The sequence below is a fragment of the Thermobia domestica genome, chromosome 4, assembly GCF_964235325.1.
Source record: "Thermobia domestica chromosome 4, izTheDome1.hap1.1, whole genome shotgun sequence".
Lineage (NCBI taxonomy): Eukaryota > Metazoa > Arthropoda > Insecta > Zygentoma > Lepismatidae > Thermobia > Thermobia domestica.
The window spans coordinates 42,551,193-42,576,755 of NC_137457.1; the positions used below are offsets into that span (position 1 = coordinate 42,551,193).

At 34.3% G+C, this 25,563-nt stretch overlaps 1 protein-coding gene across 1 annotated transcript in view; it reads right to left on the reverse strand.

Moving 5' to 3' along the window:
• The window catches only part of LOC145683304 (brachyurin-like), a 550,784-nt gene that overhangs the window by 278,639 nt on the left and 246,582 nt on the right, over positions 1-25,563 (reverse strand). Inside the window, exons 4-5 of the mRNA XM_081754666.1 lie at positions 9,848-9,984; positions 3,499-3,590 (exon numbers count right to left, since the gene is read on the reverse strand). Of these exons, the coding sequence (XP_081610792.1) occupies positions 3,499-3,590; positions 9,848-9,984 (229 nt within the window). The remainder of the gene's footprint in view (positions 1-3,498; positions 3,591-9,847; positions 9,985-25,563) is intronic.

Here is a 25,563-nt window from a genome sequence, read left to right on the forward strand (position 1 = left end):
ATCTTGCTTTCTTTGTGCCATTGGACGCCTAACAAGAAATTTAACAGGGCAACTGTAAAAGGGGGAGAAATAAAAGGTAAAATCAAGAGTTAAAATTCAACCCGTAAATTGCATACACACGTGGTAACTAATACGAGAAGGATTTCCTTAACTTGTGTTGTTCATTATTGAATAATTTTCTTAATTAATGGTAATTTAAATTCCTAATTAGTTGAGTTTTTGTTCATTTAGAAAGTCGGTAAATTTAAAAACCAAATCGTGTGTAAGGACGTGGTGATACTTATTGAAGGACTAAATTTAGTAAAATAAAGTCAATTGCCTTTAACCCTAATTAAGATCGGATTTAATTAATTTGGGTTTCCTTTCTTAAAAGTTTAACAGTTACTAGGGAACTAATGTAAATTATAAAAGATTATTCCGTGTGTGGGAACGGCTTAATAATCTTACAGTGCCGTTAATTAGGAAAAATTTCATTAGTTAGCTAATTATCTAATTAAGTGCTGTTAAGTGTAACTGTTATTTTAGTTTTCTGGGATATCTCGAATAGATCTCGAATCATAATTTGAAATAAAATGAATGGTTAAAAAATTTGATTAAAAACAGAACATATTGTCCGTCCGTATTAACTTATTTTTAAATTTTGAATTGATTGAAATTTGTCGAGTGCACTGCACTGCACTGTATTGTATTGTACAGTAAAACCTGTCAAATTGGCTACCTCTCTAAGTTGGCCACCTACTTATCTTGGCCTGATTCGTCTTGAACCTACATATTTCCATAAGACATTCGTTACTTATTACTCTGTAGGTTGGCCGCTTTGAAGCAATGTTTATCCTATGTTGATAATGACAAATTTACCTGCGTATCTTGGCCACGCGAGTACGTTTTGTTATTTTTCTTAAATCTTTCGTATTCCTATATGAGCACCAAATATTAAATTTGTTACTGGAGAGAGACAAGCATAGATTCCCGCGATTTGTGCTTGGAGGTCAATGGCCAGAACACTACCCTGACATACAGGTGGTGAAGGCAAATGCGAATAAGAAAAAGCACGTACAGGGATTCAGGAAACGGTTGTACGTATTTGTTTACCTGTCTGTTTTGGTAAAACCATTAGCTATATCGGCTCCCTTCTTCAGTGTTGAACTTAGAAGTTTCCAAGGTTAAATCTAAACGTTCTCAATTTTCATTTATTGGCACGTGACTGCTTGTCGAAAAGTAGCGGAGGTTTTGAAATACGAATTCCCTTAAGATTTTCTCAAAACATCTTTGTCCCCAAGGAAAACACTTGAAGCTCATTAAGAAGAGGTGTTTACTACAAAACTAGAATGTTCATATATGCAAAAGAGAATAAAAGAAATATCTACGCCTAGAATGAACCACCATGAATAAATTTGTTCTTTAATAACTCAATGCTACTTTTCGAAATGTATCTACAAAAAATATTTGTCACTGCCGAAAAAATGGTATAAACTGCATATAAATTATTAAATTTATGATTTTGTTTTCTTGTTTTCAATTTGAATAAACTGCGTACATATGTTTCGATTTTATAGTTGTTTGTGTTATTGTGTTTTCCATTCAAATAATTCAGTGTACCAGATAAATTTTCGGGAAGAAAACGGTACATATATTAAATATACTGCAGTACGTTTTTCTAGTACTGTGTATTGTTATGATTACTCAATATACATAATTTAAAAGTAGCTGTCGTGGTATTGCTTATTAAAAGTTTACAATTAAATAATACTAGAAATCCTATTCTAACACTACACTAATCACACTTATTTTCTGTAAGTTGGCCATTTTTCTAAGTTGGCCACTTTTCAATGGAACGGATGGTGGCATACATAGACAGGTTTGACTGCATTGTAATGGAGCAGTCACTAAGACCCAAGAAGATCTGGAGCTGAGAATGGTAACTACCTCTGGTTTTCTGTAACTATTGTTTTCTGTTGAGTTATGGTAATTTTGAAGTAAATAATACTAGTGGTATGGTTAGTAAATAGTTGAATCGTATCTTAGTAGCACTATCACAGCACAAATACTTAAATTCAGAAATAACGAGATAAAACTTTCAGGAAGTAAATGGTTAACAAATATACGAGGCTGCTTCAAAAAGTCGTGATACCTTTTTTTATAGTAAGCAAAATTAATTGACGTTTTTGTTTCTTTTGGTATTTCTGAATCATAGAATTACATTTAATATTTAAATTTTGATAATGTAAGAGTTTTGACAGTGTTGCCCTTCGTGATTGATCCATATTACTTTAAATGATATTTGCCTTGCACAATTTACTGAAATAGTTTGAATAAATGTTTCTCTATTAAATTTAAGAACATTACTTTCGAAATTAATTGCCTATTAAGGATTTGTTTAAAGATATTTGGAACTTAGTCATTTGATATAATTGTTTTGAAGGAAGTCTGAATTGCACTAAATATTTTAATTGAACATTTGTTTGGAATTTCTTTAAATAAAATCTATTACTCTAATGACCCATCTTCACTCAAATTAGGTATTAAGATTGTGTGATGGTGTGAATGATATATGGTTGTAATTTGCTTGCTTCAATAATATATTTTTTAGAGGATTTGTCCCATCAGTTGTGGTTAAATCACTCGAGGTCACATTTAGTTTCCATTTTAATTATTGTAGCTAAAAGATGCATGAAGCATTCTGACCGCGATACCGAGAATTGTGACAAACTGTAGTTTCAGTTTTATTGGCAGGTTGCCATACTTCATTTTGAAATAGAGCTTAATGACAGTGTTGCCCTTCGTGATTGATCCATATTACTGTAAATGATATTTGCCTTGCACAATTTACTGAAATAGTTTGAATAAATGTTTCTCTATTAAATTTAAGAACACTACCTTCGAAATTAATTGTCTATTAAGGATTTGTTTAAAGATATTTGGTACTTAGACATTTGATATAATTGTTTTGAAGGAAGTCTGAATTGCATTAAATATTTTAATTGAACATTTGTTTGGAATTTCTTTAAATAAAATCTATTACTCTAATGACCCATCTTCACTCAAATTAGGTATTAAGATTGTGTGCTGGTATGAATGATACATGGTTGTAATTTGCTTGCTTCAATAATATATTTATTATAGGATTTGTCCTATCAGTTGTGGTTAAATCACTCGAGGTCACATTTAGTTTCCATTTTAATTATTGTAACTAAAAGATGCATGAAGCATTCTGACCGCGATACCGAGAATTGTGACAAACTGTAGTTTCAGTTTTATTGGCAGGTTGCCATACTTCATTTTGAAATAGAGCTTAATGACGGGTAAACTACACTGATGTTTTTTATGTGTCGCACAGTTAATTAAACAATATCTACATATCAATACTCCGATGATATGACATTTCGTGCTTTCGTGTCTATTATATTCAAAACTACAAGGGCGTGTCAGAATAAAGGGCAAATCATATTTATATGTTCGTATCTGGTTGTGTGTGTTAGCGTGTGTAACTTTACTTACACAGTATAGCTTGGATGTAAAAATATCTCTGATGAATATAGATTTTGTTTTGTTCCCTCTGATTCTTCTAAATTGTGTTCTCCAGCTACAATCTGAAACAAAAATTACACACAATATATCTCACATAAATATGTTTTTATATATGTGACGAGATACTCGATATTTCGAAACATCAATTGAGAAAAATGATTCGGCATGCTCTGAGACAACAGTTAGCGAACACTGTTACCAACAAAATGGGAAGCTACGTTATATTTTTAAATAATACTACATCAAGCTATTAGATATTTGAATTGTACATGGTAAAAAAATATACACTTTTTCTTTTCAGCATTACACACTCAAAATTCTAGAACAGCACAAACATCGATATAGATCAAATTCGAAGTACTTTACGCTAGGAAAACTCAAGCAATACGGACTGGTTAATTCGTATCGAGAGTAAGTTTCTTTTGAATGCTATGGTAGCATGTTCCTGTAATAGGAAAAAAATCATAAGGGATTGGAAATTTAATTTGCTGAAAAAGATTTATTTCAAAATACAATCATTATTGGTAGCATTTTATTTAATTCACCATAGTTTTCAAATATCGAAATTATCTTTATACAGTTTGGAACAATTCGATATACCAAAATACACCGAGACATGATTGTATTGGTTTAAATTAGATACAATGCTTGAATTACAAAACTGTGATAGCCTGTTATTTGAAGTAAATAAAGCAATTCGCATAAGATTATAACAGCTTGGAAAGGCATTTATTTTGAAAATGATTTCACAAAATAGATCATTTTGAAGAACATACTCAGTCAACATTTGAGTATCGTTCTCTAACTTCCGGAATATGTATAAATTATAAATTAATAAATCACTCAAGGTTTATGTTTATTGAGAACATACTAAATGATTGAATGCAATACCTGTATAATATTAACGCCTTTTCTTCTGACGGGTTTTATTGTAGTACTGTAAGTTTTCCCTAAAACTGAGGTAGTGGCATTGAAGAAAATAGATATGTTTGGTTGCAAACGCTGTTAATATTATTAATATGGAGGTATTGTAGATTGTGTTAAAACATTTCTCATTCCAAAATTAGTGTTTTACCATAGTACATTGTCTTGTATAATTTTTCAAAGCTTATCAATGTGTTTCAAGGTAATAAAGCATAAGGTATACAGTGTATTATACAATTCATCCTTCGATGAATATACTATAAATTTTCATTATTAATATAAATTGTATGAAATTTCGCGCTTTGTTTTAAAACAAATTGTATAAGTGTAAATTGTTAAATTTTCAATCAAAGAAACACTAATATTACAATATTTTATAAACAGTTCATATGTTCTATTGAGTTTATTGAGTACCGATATTTTACGGCTTTCTAGGATACATCACAGAATTACATCACACATATTTTTAACGAATATTTAACCCTACAACGGCCAACCTATTTTCCTAACATAAACAGCCAAGATGAGTCCAATGGACTCTCACTGTTGATATCGTGTTATCAGATCTTATATTGTGTTATTGAGTGTAATTCCGTGTAATACTTTTAAGTGTTTCAACATGAAAGTATAACAACCACGTATTTTTATAGCTTTTACAAGCTGGTCAGTGTTGTCATCTGATGTAAATTTTTCGTGGAAATTAAAATTATTTTTCTTGTATTGTTTAAATGGTAGTGTAATTATATATTTTAGTAGAAACAACTTTTGCTAACCACTAGAGTTTCAAGAAACGCTTTTCTCAAAGTACTGTAAGTTATTAGAAACTTTATAAGTAATGCAATTGAAGGGGTGGATTCCAAAAGAGTGTAAGTCAATTTTTGTCAATTTTGAGGCGTTGGTTATATTAAGTTCTATTTCAGCATCTTTGTATATTGAACATGCTTTCATGGCAAAACTACATAAATCAAATTAGTTGCAGGCCTAAGAAAACTGAGTTATTGTCCAAAATGCCTTTAGTCAACAGCATTCTCTGAAGTTATTTTGTGACTCATGCCTACAAACACTTATAAAACTCTTGCTATAGATGATAATTTCACCGTTTTCTTACGAAACGTAAGAATTAAAATTTTCTTTTACATAGATTACTTTTCTTTCAAGGAAATAGAATGATGGAAACTCACACAAAATATCCTCTCCTGAAAAGCTTACTTTCTTGACTTAGGCTCTTTTGGAATTGAGCTGTTCAATTGTTGGTTTGGAATATTCTCGTGATTTCCTGGAACTACTGAAGGACATGCTTCGTTTCACTTGTTTGTTGATTTACATTTTTTCAGTATCTAAGAACAACCGAATTTTCAGAACACACATAGTTTTGGCAGGTCCTGCATGTTTGCCTTTGTAATTGTCCTTTTCGCGCATCACACAAGTAAAAAATATTTTCTTCTTTCGTTCTCTAACCTTATGTTAGTAAACATGCATTAGCCTATATCAATGGTTTTAAACTCGGCAGCCACAGACTGGATTGATTTGTCAAGACCTACAGCACGTCTATTGCCAATATGTGACTGGATGAGACTTCCTGCTATTGCAGTAAGAATATCCTTTCTGAAAGTCTTCCGATCAGGATGGAATGTACGCCAGACGAATAGGCTGCAACAGCTCATACATCAAGCCTATTCATAAAAAGTAAATGGTTATATATTAGTCTTTCTTTGCCATGAATATTCATGGGCCAATTGGTTTCTTATTTCCTTCAGTTTGATAAGAATTCGGGTGGAACGAACGTCTTTTGTTCTTCACCATTCCCACTAGTGTAAGACCAAAATGTGTGAAATAATTATCGCATGTGATTTTTTTACTCCGAGAATAAGACTCCGCCAAATGCAAGACCACTTTTTGCCCCAAGTTTTTGGTTGATATTTTCTTTCCTAATGTAAGGTGTACCACACAAAAGGATATTGTGTTTTGGAATCTGCTATTCATCATACCTTCATCCCACACTTACCTGGTTTCAACGGCATATATTGCGTAAATAGACACTACCTACGAATGGAACAAGCTGTTCATCAACATTCAAATTTTCTCCAGGTCATAGTGGCTTTTCTAGCATTGGTTCATTCCTTCCCAAACTTCACGTATTGACGTCAGTTTATCTTTATTTCTTCTGTCACTTCTTGTTGTTATGTCATCAAATTAGATAAATGTGCGCAAATACTTGAACCCGTTTTTACTCATAGCACCGCGAAATATTGGTGGTCCATAGTTTTTGTCCAATAGCAGTTCTACGTTTAGATCTTTGGCTTTGAGACGACCAGTAGTATACAAAGGTCCAAGTAAATACTTAAATTCTCTCGACCGGCTTCCACTGATTCTACATGTTGCTTCTTCATGAGTATACCGAACGATAGTCTTCCCACCGTCTTGAATAAATAATAACAAAGCGTCTAAGGGATCTTTGATTATTTTATTTGGAAAAAGGAACCTTATTTACTACCCCTGATGATGATCTGAGATTTTGTCTTCTGTGGTCAAGGGGGTTCAAAATATCACGTGGTTCTGTCCTTTGCATATAAAATATTTTCATTACTTTGGCACCGATTTCCAAAATCTTCAACCGCAGAATTACTAATTGTATCAGAAACTTCTAATGCTTCACTTTCCCAAATACTTCCGCTATCTTCAAGTTCACTACTCATAATGTCTTAGTCTTCATCCCTTCACAACTGGCGATTTACTTATACAATATTTGAAGAAGCAGGCATTTCTGCACTTCCAATAGCACTAACATACACTAACAGTTCCACAATCTGCACCACAACAAGAATCAACTGATACAAATGTGCCATATAATTAATAATTTAAAGACACTTACCTATATTACCACTGGGAACCCAAATATATGAAACAATTTAGTGATGAGTCCATTGGACTCATGTTGGCCTTTTGTGTTACGAAATTAGAAATATATTTTTAAAACCTACCCTAACGTATATTTTTTCAATTCCAAATTGTATTCACACTTTACATTACCTACCGATAGCATATCTATAAAGAGACATCTATTGAACAAGAAATAAATTTCAGGTGGATCAAAATTATACGCGATGATTCCATTGGTCTCACGTTGGCCGTTTAAGGGTTAAACAAGCGAAGTAGTTATGTCGAAATAGGTTTCCAATACGTCATTTGAAATATATCATATATGCAAAATCAATATTTGTAACAGATTTTTAATATCTTCCTCAAAGCTATTAAAGCTGCATTCTGTATCAGAGAGTAAAGTATGTACAAGAGAACATGTGACATAATGTTTCCGAAACTTCAACTTCTATTTGTTTGGATTCTGGAACACATTTTGGTAAATTTTGTTGAAGTCGAAGAGAAAGAAAGCGTACTCAGTGTTTTTTACTGTAGTTCGTAGTAGTGCCCAGTCTCCTATTTGTTAATTCAGTTAAATTGAAATGTGTGATTTAATTTCAGAAGAAGGAAATCATATTTTTGGCGCACTGCTGGTAATTTTTTAAAACTTTATTAGGTTCACCAAATAATTTATCACAATTTGAGATTGTTGAGTCTAGTACGTACATGGTTTTTGCCTAACACGTCACATGTTTTTTGAACTGAATCATACTTAGTGGCTCATGTTTCGTATGAATTCCTAGTATTTGACTAAAATATCGGAACGACCACTATTAGAATTAAGTCTGTTACTAGGTGGTTGTGATGAAAAGTAACACTCGTAATACTGACAAAGTATCGTACAAAGTGTATCTTATATTTTTATAAGAGTGAAAAGAGATTTGGTTGGATTGACATGTAAACGTATTCGGGAACCGCATATATTGGTATCCAATTCATACTTTTCGGGATCTCTGAAATGAATAATGAATCTCCGAATACTGGTTAACTTTAAATACATTCTCCATTGGAGCGGAGTTGAAAGTTAGACTAGGAAGTCGATAACACGTAAAAACCGAAAACAGCCCATATGTTTATGAGATCCGTAGCTTTCCTTACATTTGTAAACTGTTTATTGGTTTCTCTCTAGAAGCTGCTTAAGTGTAAACTCACCCCACCCTAGCCATGGAAGTGTGAATTGGGGCTGAAATGGGATGATGATTGTGGGAAGAAAAGGGTAATATTATGCGGTTTTGTCAATATAACTTCATTGTAATATGTATCCAGAAAGGGGGGGGGTGATTCGTTCAGATGCGTTCAAAATTCGAAAAAAAGAAATTTGAACTTAGATTCCTTCTTCGAGTTTAAAGAAAGTGCCATTTTATTTTTTAAAATAATGTATGACATATTCGATCCATAGAGTCAGTTATGAGCTTGTATCCAAAAACGACTAGCTTCACCAAACCACATTGAAACTTGAATGTTCATCACACACAAACACACACACACACACACATATATATATATATATATATATATATATATGTGTATATATATATATAAATATATATATATATTTATATATATATATATATATATATTTATATATTTATAAATATATAAATATATATATTTATATATATATATATATATATATATATATATTTATAAATATATATATATATATATATATTTATAAATATATATATATATATATATTTATATTTATATATATATATATATATAAATATATATATATATATTTATAAATATATATATATATCTTTTGGACCCTATCTACAGGCTGGACACATATGTTTCATTGGTTAAGAGGGGCTTGTTTTCCGATTTTTCGAAACTATTAGGTACAGTACCATGCAATTTTTAATATATACACTCATTACACAGGAGGCTGAATGTAAGCTCATTGCATAATACTTTGTCTTGCAAAATAGCCCCCTTAAGGAGGAATGAAATGTTCAGTAATTTTTACAGTCCGACATATCTACCAAAATCTCATTTGTTGACCTTTAAATTTTGTATCTTCTCCTTATATCCCTGGATTGACATTAGACCGAATTTCGTAACTAAGAGCCATATGATAGGAATGTAAGTTTGTTCGTGAGGAGATCTCAAGAGATTTCCGTAGCTGCTGCACTCTGAACAAAGAATGCACTTATTAGTGTTATTCAGATAGATTCAGTATCGAAGAGGAAAGAAATATAACACAGAGAGAAAAAGAGATTAGACACTCAATGTATTACTCGGCTTCATAAACAATATTAGACAAATTTTAGTTTTGATAACAAAGATGTGATTCAGATTTTAGGATTTAACTTTTAGGTTTACTGCCATAGTAAGGAACACCTATCAAAATCCAGAATAGCTAAGTACAGAATAGCTAAGACTAGAATTATCTTAATATAATCTCAATAAAGGATGATAAAACGTATGCTATCCATTAAAATAATTTAAAAATTTCCGACTGATCACTGACCTTAAGCAATTCATATCCATATAAACAATGCCCTGCAGTTATAACCCAATATGGACTGATTAAAATTCCTCCACAACGATACAGTTTGTCGTTCTTTGGGTTCCCTATTTCAAGCCTCACAAGGTACGGGAATTCACCTAAATATGAAAGAATTATAAAAAATACATCGCTTTATAATTAATTATTGTCTTTAATTATTATTTCATTCATTTACATGTATATGTAAAATTAAGAATGTGTTTCATTCAATGAATTACTTTTCTCATATAATAGTATTACATGGGTTGCCTGCAAGAGCCTGGACGTAATCATAGTCTGGATCTGCAATAAACACCGAACTCTAATGTGAAACAATAAATAAGTACATAAAACAAAAGTATGTTACATTGACTCCTGACATTGACTTAATATTGAACATATTTAGCTATATAAATGTACGTATATTTTGAAAATTGGACCCCTATTCACATTAAATGAAAATATAACGTTGTATATTGTCTCTTTATATCATAGTTTCAAACTATTATTACCCATACATTTATTAGCAAAGAACTCGATTACTACAAAATAGTTTTGATTAACTTTCTACAAAAGGAATGAAATGAACTATTCCGATTTAATCCATGGGTATTGAAACTATTTTTTTCTGGAATAGTTTTTAATAACGTCATTTTTGTAACAAAATATATTTAACACTGTTTCGATCTCACAATAGTACAATACGTAAATGATCTCTAACGTTTGTTGTAACAGAAGCAAATCTGATCTGCTTGTATCGTAAACAAGTATTTTTCCAGATTCCCGACACAACATATTATTGGACTTCAACAACACTACCTTTGAGTCTGAAAACTGATCAATCACTTATCCAAATGCAAAACCAATACTCTTAGGATTTAGAATAGAACACTTTGAATACTACAATCAGGATATTATGAGAACACAAATAGAAGAAGTGATCCTTTACAGTCAGAGTGTATGAACGCCAGTTGGATGTATTTTTTTTTTTTTTTTAGAAAGATCTGAAACTAATGATACTAAGTTTCCTTTCAGAGAAGATGCGAAGTTTGCAGTTCTGAGTTCCATGAATTTGCTGAAAAATATTCGAAGGTTTCTTCCTTATTACACTTGAGATTATACATTGCAAGTAAAGTATGGTTATGTATAGCTAACTAGAACATATGGAAGTGTGAAATACTATAAAATTTAGATAATCGTTGTCCATCAACACCTGTGTTAGTTTGAAGAGTCTTCTGCTCGTTCCTTCAAAATTCTTTATGAAATCTGCAGAAATGTTCGATTATCACTTACTGCAGTACCTAGGTGGTGTAACTCATTACTGAACGAAAGTTTTAAATAACAGACAGAACGAATGTAAAACTGAACATCATGAATGGTAAGCACGAGAATCACTGTGGCTGCCATTGTGTTAGGACATGCTTATTTATCTGACAGAATGCAGGAATAATTAACCTGTCAGTAATATTCAAGAAGTTCTTACAGATGGTCTGGTAATTCAGTGAGATTTATATTGATTTCTCATGTGCTGAAAATAACTGTAAAGCAACTGTGTTGCAGTGTGCTGAAAGTGTTGAAAATAGTTGGAAATCAAAGTTGATTTTGTCTATCTGTAGAATTGAAAGGAAAAGATATAAAATATGCGTGCTTGTAATCTTAAATTCACTCTTAAAGTTGAAAAGCACCGGAGACAAATATCTAAGTCTTTCGAACAATTTACGTAATTGTTGCATGAGAGAAGTACTTGAAAAAAACGTGTTTTGAAGTGAGGGGCTTTGAATGAGAGTGTTTGAATGCATGCGAATAGCTCTATAGTATGCTAAGAAAACTCATTACTTTTTTATTTATTCTCGATTAAGCAAATGAATCACGTCGGTATGAGCCTAACTTTTGCAAAAAAGCTCTAGATGAAATAAAGACGCACATCGTTGTTGGGGATAATATCTGGGATACGGACAAAATCAACGCGGCCGAAACATCGCCAGACAAAATCTCGCCGGCCAAAACCTCGCGGGACAAAATCTCGTCGGACCAAAACCTTGCGTGGTCAAAACCTCGCCACCCAAAACCTTGCGTGGACAAAACCTCGCCACCCAAAACCTCCCGTGGACAAAACCTCGCCGCCCAAAACCTTGCGGGACAAAATCTCGCCACCCAAAACATCGCGTGGCCAAAACCTCGCCGAGAATGAAACTCTTCTTTGAAATTTACCCAATGAGTTCCTTAATATGCAATTCCTCATTACAAATAATAATAATAATAAGAAGAAGAAGAAGATATAAAACATCGTGTTCGTGGGCTTTCTCGGGTTATTCTCGTTTTCTCACACTTTCTTTATTCGATCACTTCCTTCATCCTGGTCATCTACGTCTCCTTTAAACTACAGGACATAATCAAGGGACGTCGTAAAAACTAATATTATTTCATATTTTCATAAATATTATTAGATTTTTGTTAAAATTTTAAGTTTTTGCATGTTCCAAAGTTCACGAAACTACCTCCGTTAGTTGTCATTACTTTTCTTATCCAGACTTTCTTTCCCTATAACCAGTTTCAAACATCCTGTCGCCTTACCTTCAAATTGAAATCCTCTGATACAGAAAAGAATTTTCATATGGTATCACGAGACTTGGTGAAATACCCGTGATACTTCTCTGAAACAGCGTCATTTATGTCATCATCCTTATCATCTGTTGGAACATTTACATTTTGGTCAGGCGAGATTTTGGGTATGGCGATATTTTGGGGCGCGAGGTTTTTGTCAATCGAGGTTTTGCCCAGGCGAGCTTTTGTCCCGCGAGGTTTTAGGCGGTGAGGTTTTGGCCAGGCGATGTTTCGGCCCGGCAAGATTTTTGGCCGCGAGGTTTTGGGAGGCGAGGTTTTGGGAGGCGAGGTTTTGGTCCACGAGGTTGTCGCTGCGAGGTTCTGGCCTCGAGGTTTTGTACCCAAACCATAATATCTTCTTAGATATGGAGACGATGCTTAATTTTGTTAAAGTGTCCGAGAAATGCCATTGTATGATTGCGCTAACAAGGGAAGGGAGGGAGAATATATATCGAAGTGACGATGGTTTATACACCAGTTGAACGCACTAATGACACCTATTAAGAAAATTAATAAAAACTTTCCGAATGCATATACTGTGCGAGATATATTAATATACACAGTGTCTAGAAAATCTTTTGCCACCCCTAGAAATCGCAAACGGTACGACAGAAAAACTCGTGTTTGATCATTTTAAAAGTACAACGTATCAGTAGAAAAACCCTAAGAAATCTGGTATTGACCTATGTCGTTATGCTTGGCCTAGGAATAGTGATGAGCAAATGCAAGACCAAGACCAAGACCAAGACCAGGGCGGTCTTGGTCTTGGCCTTGGTCTTGACACTCAGTCTTGGTCTTGGTCTTGCTCGAACCCTTGGTCCTGGTCTTGGTCTTGCACACCTATCTTGGTCTGGGTCTTGGTCTTGCGGCAAGAGTCTTGCAAGTCTTGCTTTTAAGAAATCTTATGCTTTTCATAGGTAAATTTTACTCTGAATAAATTCTACAGTGCGCCAATATTATCGGAAATACAATGAATGTTTCTAAATGTAATATAGTTTACCTTCGTGTAAATATGATGATAGTGTAAAACATAGGCGATAACCTTTATTTTTTCTCAATGGGTCTCCACGCTTCACTACTTATAAGATAAGTTACCACGTTTGGTAATCTTATTATATTTTTTAACAGATTCAATACTCCACTCGTTCCCAAATTGGGGAGACACACGAAAGAAAATCAAGATGGCACAGATTACTGAAACAACATGAATTGCTAAATTATTTTTTACTCTAAAGGCGTCAGATTTTTTAAATTTTCAGCCAAGATTAGCTAATCTTTGTAATGAACAAACTTCCAATCAAATATTGAGATTGTATTTTACTGATTCCGATATGTGCTATATGGTACAGGAACATGGACATTACGCAAAAGCGATGAAAAAAATAATGGAGGTTTTCGAAAAAAGGAGAATTAGCTGAGTTGAACGAAAACGAATGAGAAGGTGTTAGAAATATGGTCTACTTGCAGTAGGGGAGAAAAGAAGAATTTTAGATGTAATTAAAAGGAGAAAAAGGAACTGGTTGAGACATTAGCTAAGGAGGATTTTTTTACGAGGGATATGCTAGAGGGTATGGAGGGAGGAAAGAGAGGGATGGAGCAAAGGATACTGAAGTCAAAGAAGGTATTAAAACAGGAAATTGCTACATCAAGATGAAGAGAACCACCGTATATCGATGCTTCTGATTTGTAACAAGAGAACTGCAAATAATGGCAGAATAGCTATGTTGATGATGGTATGTTAGCAATATTGGCCAAAAAAAAGATAGAAAAAATTACAATAACAAGGATTATAATCAAGCCTCTTAATATTTTAGTATAATTTGAGTAAAAACTGAAAACGATTCAACTGTCCATGTTCTTTGTAGAAACTCAATTAATACAAATACTATTGATCTACATTACAAACACAAAATAACGGTATCAAACTACAAGTTATTTGAAATAACTGTACCAAATCACTGTCACTTTTGAATATGGATTATTTATTGTTGTATAATGTTATATCGCTCAAACCTCGTGTGCTATTTACCTGAGGAGGCTAAAAGTTATATTGATTAACAATTACTCAACATATAAGCACCCGCCCATGGAATCAAACTTGCGGTCACATACACTAAGTTTTTGTCAATGTCATGAAAATGTTATTTCGAAGTTAATTTTTTAAGCACATACTAAAAATTTCTAACGGATGCTTGATCCTGGGAGCCAAGGCCATAATTATGTAGTCGGCACCTATGGTGTGCGGAATTACCAATGTTCAATACTACAGATGGTGATCAGAAAAATAGAAACACTTGTAGTTGGCAACACGTCAGATGTATGGGTTGGCAATGGTGTCGGATGTATGGGTTGGCGCCGGACCGCTGGTGGTGGTGTGTAAGGCCAGTCTCCATACTACGTCAGGCGCAGTGGAACAGCAGTGTCCAATGGATGCAGCAGACGGAAGTAGTGTAAAATGGGAGACCTTTAAGATTTTCAAAGGGGGTAAATTGTTGGTGCGCGGTTATGTGGAGTGAGTGTGACGGCAGTGGCTACTGTGTTAGGTGTGTCGCGTTGGACAGTGTCGAAGGTGATGACAGTCTACACAACACATGGGAAAACCACATCGGGGAAGCGGAAAAGTGGGCGGAAGAAAATCATGAGTGACAGGTCACGCCGAGAATTAAAGCGCATTGTCACGCAGAACCGTCGTGCCACTGCGGAGAAAGTGACGGAGGAACTCAATCAGCACCTCCTGCACCCTGTTTCGACAATCACAGTCCGCCGCGAATTATATGACATGAACTTACGGGGTCGTGTTGCACGGGCCAAGCCACTCATCAGGCACCATAACGCTTTCGCACGCCGCAAATGGTGGAGCGACCATGCAACTTGGACCGCTGAGGACTGGAAACGCGTGATATGGTCGGATGAGTCATCCTTCACCCTACTCCCAACCACGGGCCGTGTTTATGTGTGGAGAACGCCTAAAGAAGCTTATTATCTGCAGTGTCTCCGCCCAACTGTGGAACTGGCGGCGGCTCGGTGATGCTGTGGGCCGCAATATCATGGTTTCATTGTGTCCTGTGGTCACACTTAGCTGACCAATCACTGCCAACGATTATGTCTTGATTTTAGGAGACCACTTGCATCCTATGGTCCGAATGTTGTTCCCGGACAATGACGCCATCTTCCAGGATGATAATGCACCCATTCACACAGCTGGCGCTCTTTCAACGTGGTTTGAGGAACATCGAGATCAAGTTCAACACATCCCCTGTCCCGCCTAATCCCCAGATCTCAACATAATTGAACATCTGTGGTTCGTCTGAGAAACACGACTCCGGCGACGATTTACACCTCCATCCTCTCTCACAGAACTGGCCGATGCCCTGCACGAGGAATGGTATAAAATTCCACTTGCTACCATTCACGATCTCTATGCCCCTATCCCACGTCGCCTCAAGACGGTTCTGAAGGCGAAAGGTGGCCCGACACCGTATTAATCTTTTAAGTTGCAATTTCGTTCAGGTGTATCCATTTTTCTGATCACCATCTGTACATTTCTCTTTAGTTTTAGAAGAAGAACACCACTACACAGATGTTTTGAAATGATGTCTTATCTAGTTCTATGTGTCACGGTTATGCACCGAGGCTAAAGAAGATGGCGATGATGAGAAATTAATGAAATGGTGGTATGAAGAAAATTGGAGAAAACGGGAAAACCCCGAGAAAATCTACGCACACAATCTCTATCCACCAAAAAAGTTCTAATGGTGCTAACTGGGATGGAACCATGGACCCCAGCACTAGAGCTGAATCTACCACCGAGCCGGTATTTGTGCAAGACTCTTGGGCAATAGTCTTGGTCTTGGTCTTGGTCTTGCATCGGGATTCCTGGTATTGGTCTTGGTCTTGGTCTAGGTCTTGCATGCAAGACTCTTGCAAAAAGTGCAAGACCAAAACTCTTGCGCTCATCACTACCTAGGAAGGTTCCCATGGGACCTAAACTGGGCCTTAGCCAGCATAAATCAATATGTTGCTATGTTAGATTAAGGAAGTATATTCTTGGACAGCTATCAGCTATAGAAACAAGATAAAACATGTCTTTTCGTCTTCATCTTCGTGTTCTCGTCGTCTATTGGATAGTTATTTGAACCCCTGCGCTCCGCGTTCACCTGCAAACCTAAGAACGAATGCTTCTCATAACATTGGGTAGCTATTTTAGACCCCCCTCCAATAATCTGATATTCAGCGATTGAAGTTTCCCTGCGGTACGTCTTCACCTGCGAAGCTAAGAATGGAAGCTTCACATAGCATTGGGTAGCTATTTTAAACCCCAGCCCCAATCCTGTGATATTCAGTGATCGAAGCTTCCCAATTGATTGGTCTTCCGTTTTCGTCTTGTATTGAATAGCTTTTTTGCATAGAATTGGGTAGCTATTTTAGTCTCCACCACAATTCTTTGATATTCAGTGATCGAAGCTTCCCAATTGATTGGTCTTCGTTTTTTTGTCTTGTACTGAATAGCTATTTTGGAACAATCGGCCCTCTCGGAAATATTATACTTAAATATATTGATTGGCGTCAGGTCCCCTTTAGTATAGCATATGATATATATCGTTCTAAGCTCTTCATTTCGAAGCATTATAATGCTTTCAAGTGTTCAATTCTCTCTCTCTCTCTCTCATCGAGAATCATCGAACCCAGATCAAAATCGAGAATCGAAACTTAAATATGCTTTAGATTTGAAAGCTCTCTCACCGGAACCGAAAGCTAGACCGTGGTTCTTCGTAAGTGTATGGGACATGTATAAACATCTTCGACTGGGCTCTGGGTTACTAAGATGAAAGATTGATGTTCGTGATTGTCTTCAAACGTATTGAACTTGTGCAGATAATGCTGCCACTAAAAAAAATATATGTGTGCTTTCTCAGCGACAATTCTAAGTCATGAAGTGAAGTGCGTTTAAATTTCAATGCTCTCCCTCTGGAAATCGAACTCAGGGCCACGTTCACCACAGATCCGTGTTAGCTATTAGACCATTCTAGAAGACTAATAGAAGATGATTTTTTTATTACTAGTTGTCCTATCCCCTTCCGAAGGCTTCGACTTACTGTACGCTGTATGTAAAAATTGCTTACCTGTACGTTACAACTGTTTACATTTAATAGTTTAAGTTTGTTTACTGACTTATGAATATAATGCTCCCACTAAAGACACATATGCGTACTTTCTCTGGGAGAATCGAACTCAGTGAGGAACTAGAACTTAAATCATGAAAGTGAAGCAAACAACCAACCTTGATTGTATCTTCGTTAAATTACGATATGAAGATTCCGTACTAAAAATGCACTTTGGTTTGGAGCTGGGATCGAATTTGCTACTTCACGATTTAGAGTTGAATTAGTCCTTGCATGAAAGAAAAGAATTTAACGTATATAGCACTTAGCATTAATTTTCTTTTTATGACAGAAAGGATCGAATTTACTTAATGTCTTAAAATATTCAATGCTTTCTCACCGAGAATCGAAACCGGACCCTAAATATGCTTTAATTTTTAAAGCTCTTTCACCAGAATCGAACGCAGGACCGTAGATCTTCGCAAGCGTATGTGACATGTATAAACATTTTCGACTAACGTCCTCATCAGAGGAACCGAAGTCATGATCTTAGGGTCAGTATGCCCTACGGAAGTTCATGTTCTTTAGTTGGAATTTAGAGTCGCTTCGGTACGCACATATATTGTTTGCGCCTGACATGAATTACATTGATGTTTTAAAATATTCAATGCTTTCTCACCGAGAATCGAACCCAAAACATAAATATGCGTTAATTTGGAAGCTCTCTCACCGGAATCGAACGCAAGACTGTGGTTCTTCGTAACTGTATGGGACATGTATAAGCATTTTCGACTCCCTTACATATCAGCAGAATCGAACTCATGATCTTAGGGTCAACACCACCCACGGAAGTTCATATTCGTTAGATTGGAATTAAGTTTTGTTTTCTGTACCGCACATATGTTGTTTAGGGATAATAAAGACCAAACGGGTGCATGCTGAGGATTGAATAAAGGGATATACTTTGTACAAAAATAATTTTCTTGATCATTTTATCCACATTTTACCTTGCATATCTGCTAAACATTTTAGTATTTGATAGGAACTGGGATCGAATTTGATACTTCACGATTTAGAGTTGAATTAGGTTTGCCTTAGTGTTGCTTTCTGTACCGAATATATATTTGTTTGCCATATGCCATTTGGTGCATGCAGAGGATTGGATACTGTAATGATGATGAAAATAAACATAGTGATATTGTTGAATGAAGATTTGGGATTTTGCAGCATATGTCCTTGCATGAAAAAATAATTTTACGTATATAAGAGTTTGTTTTCAATATTGATTTTCGTTTTCACGACAGAAAGGATTGAATTAACTTAACCCTTAAGTACTATGGACGAAAATAATCACGTAACTACTATGGAACGGTCTGTCAGACCGCATTGTTTTTTTCGCATTTTCTGAATAGTAGCATTACTGCATATTTTTTTAAATGCTATCCTACATATTTTAGTTGCTTATAGAAAAATAAAACATAGCAATTTCACGATGTAAAAAAATTTTGTATTTTTAAAACAATTAGAAATAGAACATAGTCAAAATTTGCAACAATGCTTTCATTGCTATTCTAAAATTTTAATTGTTGATACATTCAATTTTTTGTCCATTTCTAGATTGTCAAAATAACACTAATTTAAAATACAGTGTTCTTGTAGATGCAGTGAGAATAAAATATCCTTTAAAATCGGCGAAAAAAATAGAATTTTAGCTTTTTTAAACTTAAAAGAAGGTACTGTTATAGTTGTACTGTTACATGTTTTGTAGTGAAAAAGTAATGAATAAAACTTATTTTAGTTCTTATATAATGGCGAAAGTAAAAAAAATACGTTTTGCCAGTAAAGAAAGTACCGCACTAACTTTTCTGACAGCATGTACTTTCTGCAGGTAGGCAATTATATCTTTTTTTCTGCACTGCAAGGAAATCGGTACCACACACCGCTGACACGAATATCTTTGCTTTCCGCTTAGATATTCGTGAACAGAAGACTGTGTTGTCCTCTTCAACTCCTTGAGCGCGATGGTGGGAAACTTACTTTCAAGCTGTAGTAGCTCTTGATTGAAAAACTCAGCTCTCGTGGCAGATGTCTGATGAACAATCTACGTTCTATGTGAGGCCTAATTAGTCCTTTTGAAAACGTTTTCTTGAAATCAAGTCTCGTCACCAGTACGGACTTAGCGTAGACTTGATGCAAGACATACGCATTGACATCACACGCAACATCCACCAGCATAAAGAAAATTGTCAATGGATATCGTCTTGTTCGATAACTTGATGTGTAATCTGTACATTTGTTTGTCTAGAGTATCCAGTCCGCCTTTACTCGTGTTATAAAATATGATTATTTCAGGTTTTCCAGTGTCTGGGTCATTATTTGATGAGTGGTGCAAGACGTGTCCCAAGGTGAGACACAAAACTGCTAATAATCAGTAGCTAACGAAAGACAACTGAACAGCAAAATCCTCACGTAATTACTATAGTACGTCTGTGAGACCGCTTGCCCCCTCCAGCGCCGCGTACAGGGGATCAATTATAACACGAACTTCACAATACGTAACCATTTGCTAGACAGGAAGGTTGACGAAAAGATCCACTTGTAGTAGTGAGACTGTGGAAAATATAATGATACGAAAAGTAGCAGCGGTCTGAAAGACGGTCCATAGTACTTACGGGTTAATGCCTTAAAATATTGAATGCTTTCTCACCGAGAATCGAACCCGGAACCTAATTATCGTCGTCCTTCGTAAGTGTATGGTACATCTATAAACAAGATGAGACATTATTTTCTCTGTGTCATCCCCTTCCTCCACCGTGCATGCGTGCACATATATCTGTATGCAGTATAATTAGTCTCTGTTGATCACTGAAGTAACATGGCTATGCAAATCATGTCTTACAGTATAATACTGACAAACTCTTATTGAATGGAAATATTTGTTATCATATATTTCGGACATAATTGAACATAGAAACGTAAGCAAGATTTTATTTAACCAGACGATTAGAAAAGTACGAATTGTAAGAGATTAAGAATGAAACTGCGACCGAATTCTGTATCTGAAAGGATACCTTCCAGCAAGTGCCAAGATTACCATATATTAATGCACATAAATGTTTTAGCCCTCAATATAATCACTATTGTACAAAGGAATTACGTTTCAAAACATTCAAACATTGGCCTGTTTCAATAAAACTAAATTCCGGAACATTTTAGTGATGCTGGATTTTTTACACGAATAAAAGAGACCAAACTATATGCTTCTATTGTCCTGGTGGATTAAAAGATTGGTCTAGAAATGATATTCCATATTTAGAACATGCGAAATGGTTTCCTAATTTTCCGTTTCTTCACCGTAAGAAATTATATGCGTTTTTTAAACGGATACAAGAAAAGTAATCTGATATGCAGGTATTTCGTAATGCTCCGAATGACGATATACATAAAAATGTTAGTAAGAGTGGCAATAATGAACTTACCTTTCAATATAATACAATTTGAAGTGTAATTTTAAGTAAGTTCCATTACATACTTTTTGTTTGTATATAACTGTAAAAAGTACATATACATATTCTAAATTTATCAAAACATTGTGTATTTATACAAATAATTCACGGATGTGCTATTATGTATATCCTTTATGGTTTTTATTGATATTGGTGCATTAGTATCGTATTTGCAAAGTGGAGATATCTGTTTAACATATAAAGGAATGAAGATTAATTTATCTGGAAGTAACATGTATGATCTTGAATTTATTGAATCGATATCTTCATGATGATTATTATTAACGGTATGAACAACAGTTTTGCATGTGTGTCTCTTGATAAGAACTGCTATGTGATCATTAATGATGAAAGATTAAAACTGGAAATGAAAGTGTTTTGCAAAGAAAAACTCATAGATATAGTTATGGTTGATTTATTTCGTAGTGTAGAAACACAATCGAGGTTGACGGAAAGCGTTACTGATCCGTTGAAAGGTATCGATGGAGTGGACTTCTGTTCATAAAGAAGACCAACAACAAGAAGAAAATATTTTTCACTTATACTGAGCAGTGTGGCACTAAATTTAGTGCATTTAATAATAATAATAATAATAATAATAATAATAATAATAATAATAATAATAATAATAATAATAATAATAATAATAATAATAGTAGTAGTAATAATAGTGAAATTGATTTTTAAGGTAAACAATATTGTGTTCGTAGATTTTCTCGCTCGCATTCCTACCCAAAAATAAATGGAGAGAAATTCGTGAATTCGTAATCAAGAAAGAAAGATATATTTTCTTTTATTAGGTTTTGGAAAAGTCTCATCTCCTGTAAATTTGCGAACTTGGCTAAAAGTGTGCGTACAGTGAAACAATGCCTTAACATTTTATTTCTCGAAATTAAAATTTATATCACACTACGGTAGTTCGAACTTTCTAGTTTATTATGATACGTATATTACTCTTCGTTTTGAATATAATACGTTTTATTGTAATATTTACTTGATAATGAATCAGAAATTTGTATATGCAAGCAACATATAAGCGTCAGTTTTTGCGACATCATTTCCTTGAATGTAAGTTATCTTCTGTATATAGGATAGTTCAGTGTTTCTTTCTTTAAACATAGGTTACCTTTTGCTATTCAACTTTACTTCACTTGATGTGAAAACGTCGCGATTCATATTTTTTCGCTTCTCACTTTTTGATGATGTTTGTCTTGCCAAGCGGATTTCAAACTTTTAATGAAGTCAATCGATTCTTTTATTAGTAGACTTTCGTTTTGAAAATAATTATTGTACAATAGCCGATGATGAGCGCTGGTGCGCTCTGCAAAACTCCTCTAGAAATCATTATTAGGACCTTGAGAAAATACAAGATTTATTTACTTTAAAAAAATGTTTACCTTCAAAACCTTTCTACCAAAAATTCTACCAAAATCTACCAAAAATTCACCGAAAAATATGTACATACAGTACAATCAATAAAGCAAGCAAACAGATAGTGCACCATTTATTACTATTGTTATTCTCTTTGACATAGTCTTCATATCGCTTGACTCACGTGTCGCAATCAGAATAGTAACAAAGGTAAGTCAAAACGTTACACATACAGTTATCCGTATCTCGGTTGTGGTATGCATTGCACATCACCAAAATAGTTAGTTAACTTTAAAAGTCTTATATTTCGCGTAGTTTGCGTCTCACTTTAAGTACATTCTGTTTCTTATACAATTTAAAAAAAGAAGGAACAAATGTGAACACTATTAATGGACGTAGAAACCTTTCGGGAGCATTAATGGAAAACACGATGTTCTTCTTCACAAATATACTTGAGTAAGGATTGAAGGAAGACCTCCACACATGTTAATCCTCTAAACGAACTGAAAGTTGTAGAAATTAATACTTTATGATTTCAACAAAAATTATCCTAGTTCAAGTGAGTTTTACTTTACATTCCAATTTGTTTTGTTATCTCTTACCCTTGTTGCTAGATGATGATAATATTCTATCATAAAATGAAATGACATGAAATGAAATCTTTCAGTTTTACGTCCCACGATTATGCCGGTTAGGCTACAGGAGACGGTGATAATGAGAAATGAATGAAAAGATTAAATTTACGGGAAGCGAGAGAACTGCGACAAAACCCACAAGCACGGTGTTTGTCCATCTGAAAGTCAACACGACGCGAGCTGTGATCCCACAAGGAACCGACAAGCACTGGATGTGAAGTTTCTCGATTCATTGACAACTAGTTTACGAGACTAATAGTATTTTGAGGTTTTACCTTTAGACATTCCTAGGAAGTCTCTTAAACAACTATGCATTTGTACATTTTGTTTCTACTTTTATATCTTAGTAGTTATTAGATAAGACATAAAATGTGCAGGAAAGCTGAAAGAAACATTTAAATATAAAATAACCTATTTTGTGGTTCTTTGAATAAGAGGAAATTAACAAAAAATAAACATTAGCCACGAACACACAATATTTGTACATCACTAAGTTCAAAGTTCTCTTGAAGGGAACTACCAATAAAAATAGAATGTTCCAGATCGTGATATGTGAAAATACTGTGATGAAAATCGAATTTATTTTCAGTATATTATGTATTGCTATGGAATTCTAAACTAATAAAATGTATACACACTCACACACACACACACTTTTTTGTAAAGTTTGCGTAATGTGTCCACCTCAGTCATCGAAATGAATTCCTGTTCTCGTCCTTTGGAAGTATTAAACGAGATTAATATGAGATATGAAGCTTCATAACTTTTCGTCCTTTTTTCTGGCTGCAAAAGTTCACATAAATTGTTAGTATTTAGTTTATATCTATCACCACAAAATACTTATCCATGTATCAAAGACTCACAAATATAGAAGCTACAGAATTTGAAAAGGAAAAATAAAATATTTTTTAAATTCCATTTGTAAATTAAAATGTATCTACTTCGGAATGATTTATTCATAAATGACAGTATCGTGTTCGTAGATTTTCTTAAGATTCTCCTGTTTCCTTGCACATGTTTCATTTCATTAACTCGTTCATAATCACTCACTTTCAGTAATTATACGTGTAATTTAGTCCTGAAAGTACAAGCGTTGTTCTCCTATTACTATTCCGTAGTATTGTTTTAAAACCTCCAGTATACCTTGTATAACACATGTTTTACGTTACGCACGGAACAGTGAAACATGACAGGAGAAAACTAAGATTTTTTCTACCAGAATATGACATTATTTAAAACAAAATTCTCAAATGTTTGCCAAAGGTCCACTTCATACTTGTTGCTATTGTTCATTTAATTACAGATTTAGAATTTAGTTTAAAATTATTTGAAAGTTGGGATATGTGTACAGCATTAAGCATAGTGTAGAACAGATAAAGTGTATGGTTGAAACCTAGTAAATATATTACAGAAAAAAATATTTTAAACATTTTAGTATATACTTACACTATTTTTTAATATAAAAACATAAATATTATAGTTTCAAATTAATTTTGAAAATTTACTGACAATGGACCACTTGCCATAAAATCACCCAATAATAGTTTACCCGAGTAATAGTATTCTGAGGTTTCAGCACCTCGATAAATGCTTTCCATCGTGTTACTTTTATCAATCTAAAGTTTCTATACATGCCTCATGTATCATTGAAACCGTGTTTGAGATCTAAAACGTGAGTGAACTAGATTTGCCTACGAGTCTCGGATGTTTCTGTATCATCTCGAATTTGAAAATGTACTTCTCGATTCGAGACTTGTCTCGTTTCGTGCCGAGAAGTTGATCGTTTCATTGGCAATACTAGTTTACCCTAGTAATAGTATTTTGAGATTTCAGTTTTAGATCTTCCCAACGATTTTTCAATCCCTGCATTTGTGCATTTTTTTTTCTACTTTTATATCTCGGCAGTTATTAGATAACACATAAAATGTGAACGTGATTTGAAAAGAACAATAGAGCATGAACGCCGAAAGAAAGATTTAAATAAGAGAAAAATTATTTTGTTGTTCTTTGAATAAAAAGAAATTATGAGAAAACTCTATGGAATAGACACATAAATGTTACCCACGCACACACGATGTATGTACATCACAAAGTTCACTTGACGAGAGCTGGGATGAACCCGAGCCCGTACAGAACAGTTGAAGAACAATTCATGTTCATTTCTGTTGTTCGTTTGCTGTGATGAAAAGAGCTACAGCTTATTGTGATATTAATGCTTTCACCCCATCGTGATCAAATAAGAATATTTTAATGCTATACGCTCCTAATATTAGTATACATATTACTTGGATACTTGAAATTATATACTTGAACAAAATACTTTCAAACAGGAAACAAAACATCGGTCGGTGGAGACTCCTGTGACTTATAGTGATAACTTCAACATCTTGTCGAGAACAAAACTCTTGAATATTATTGTTTTGAACATAGGAAAGGTCAGTCTTTCTTTTGCTTATCGTTACCTGAGCTTGTGAATGACA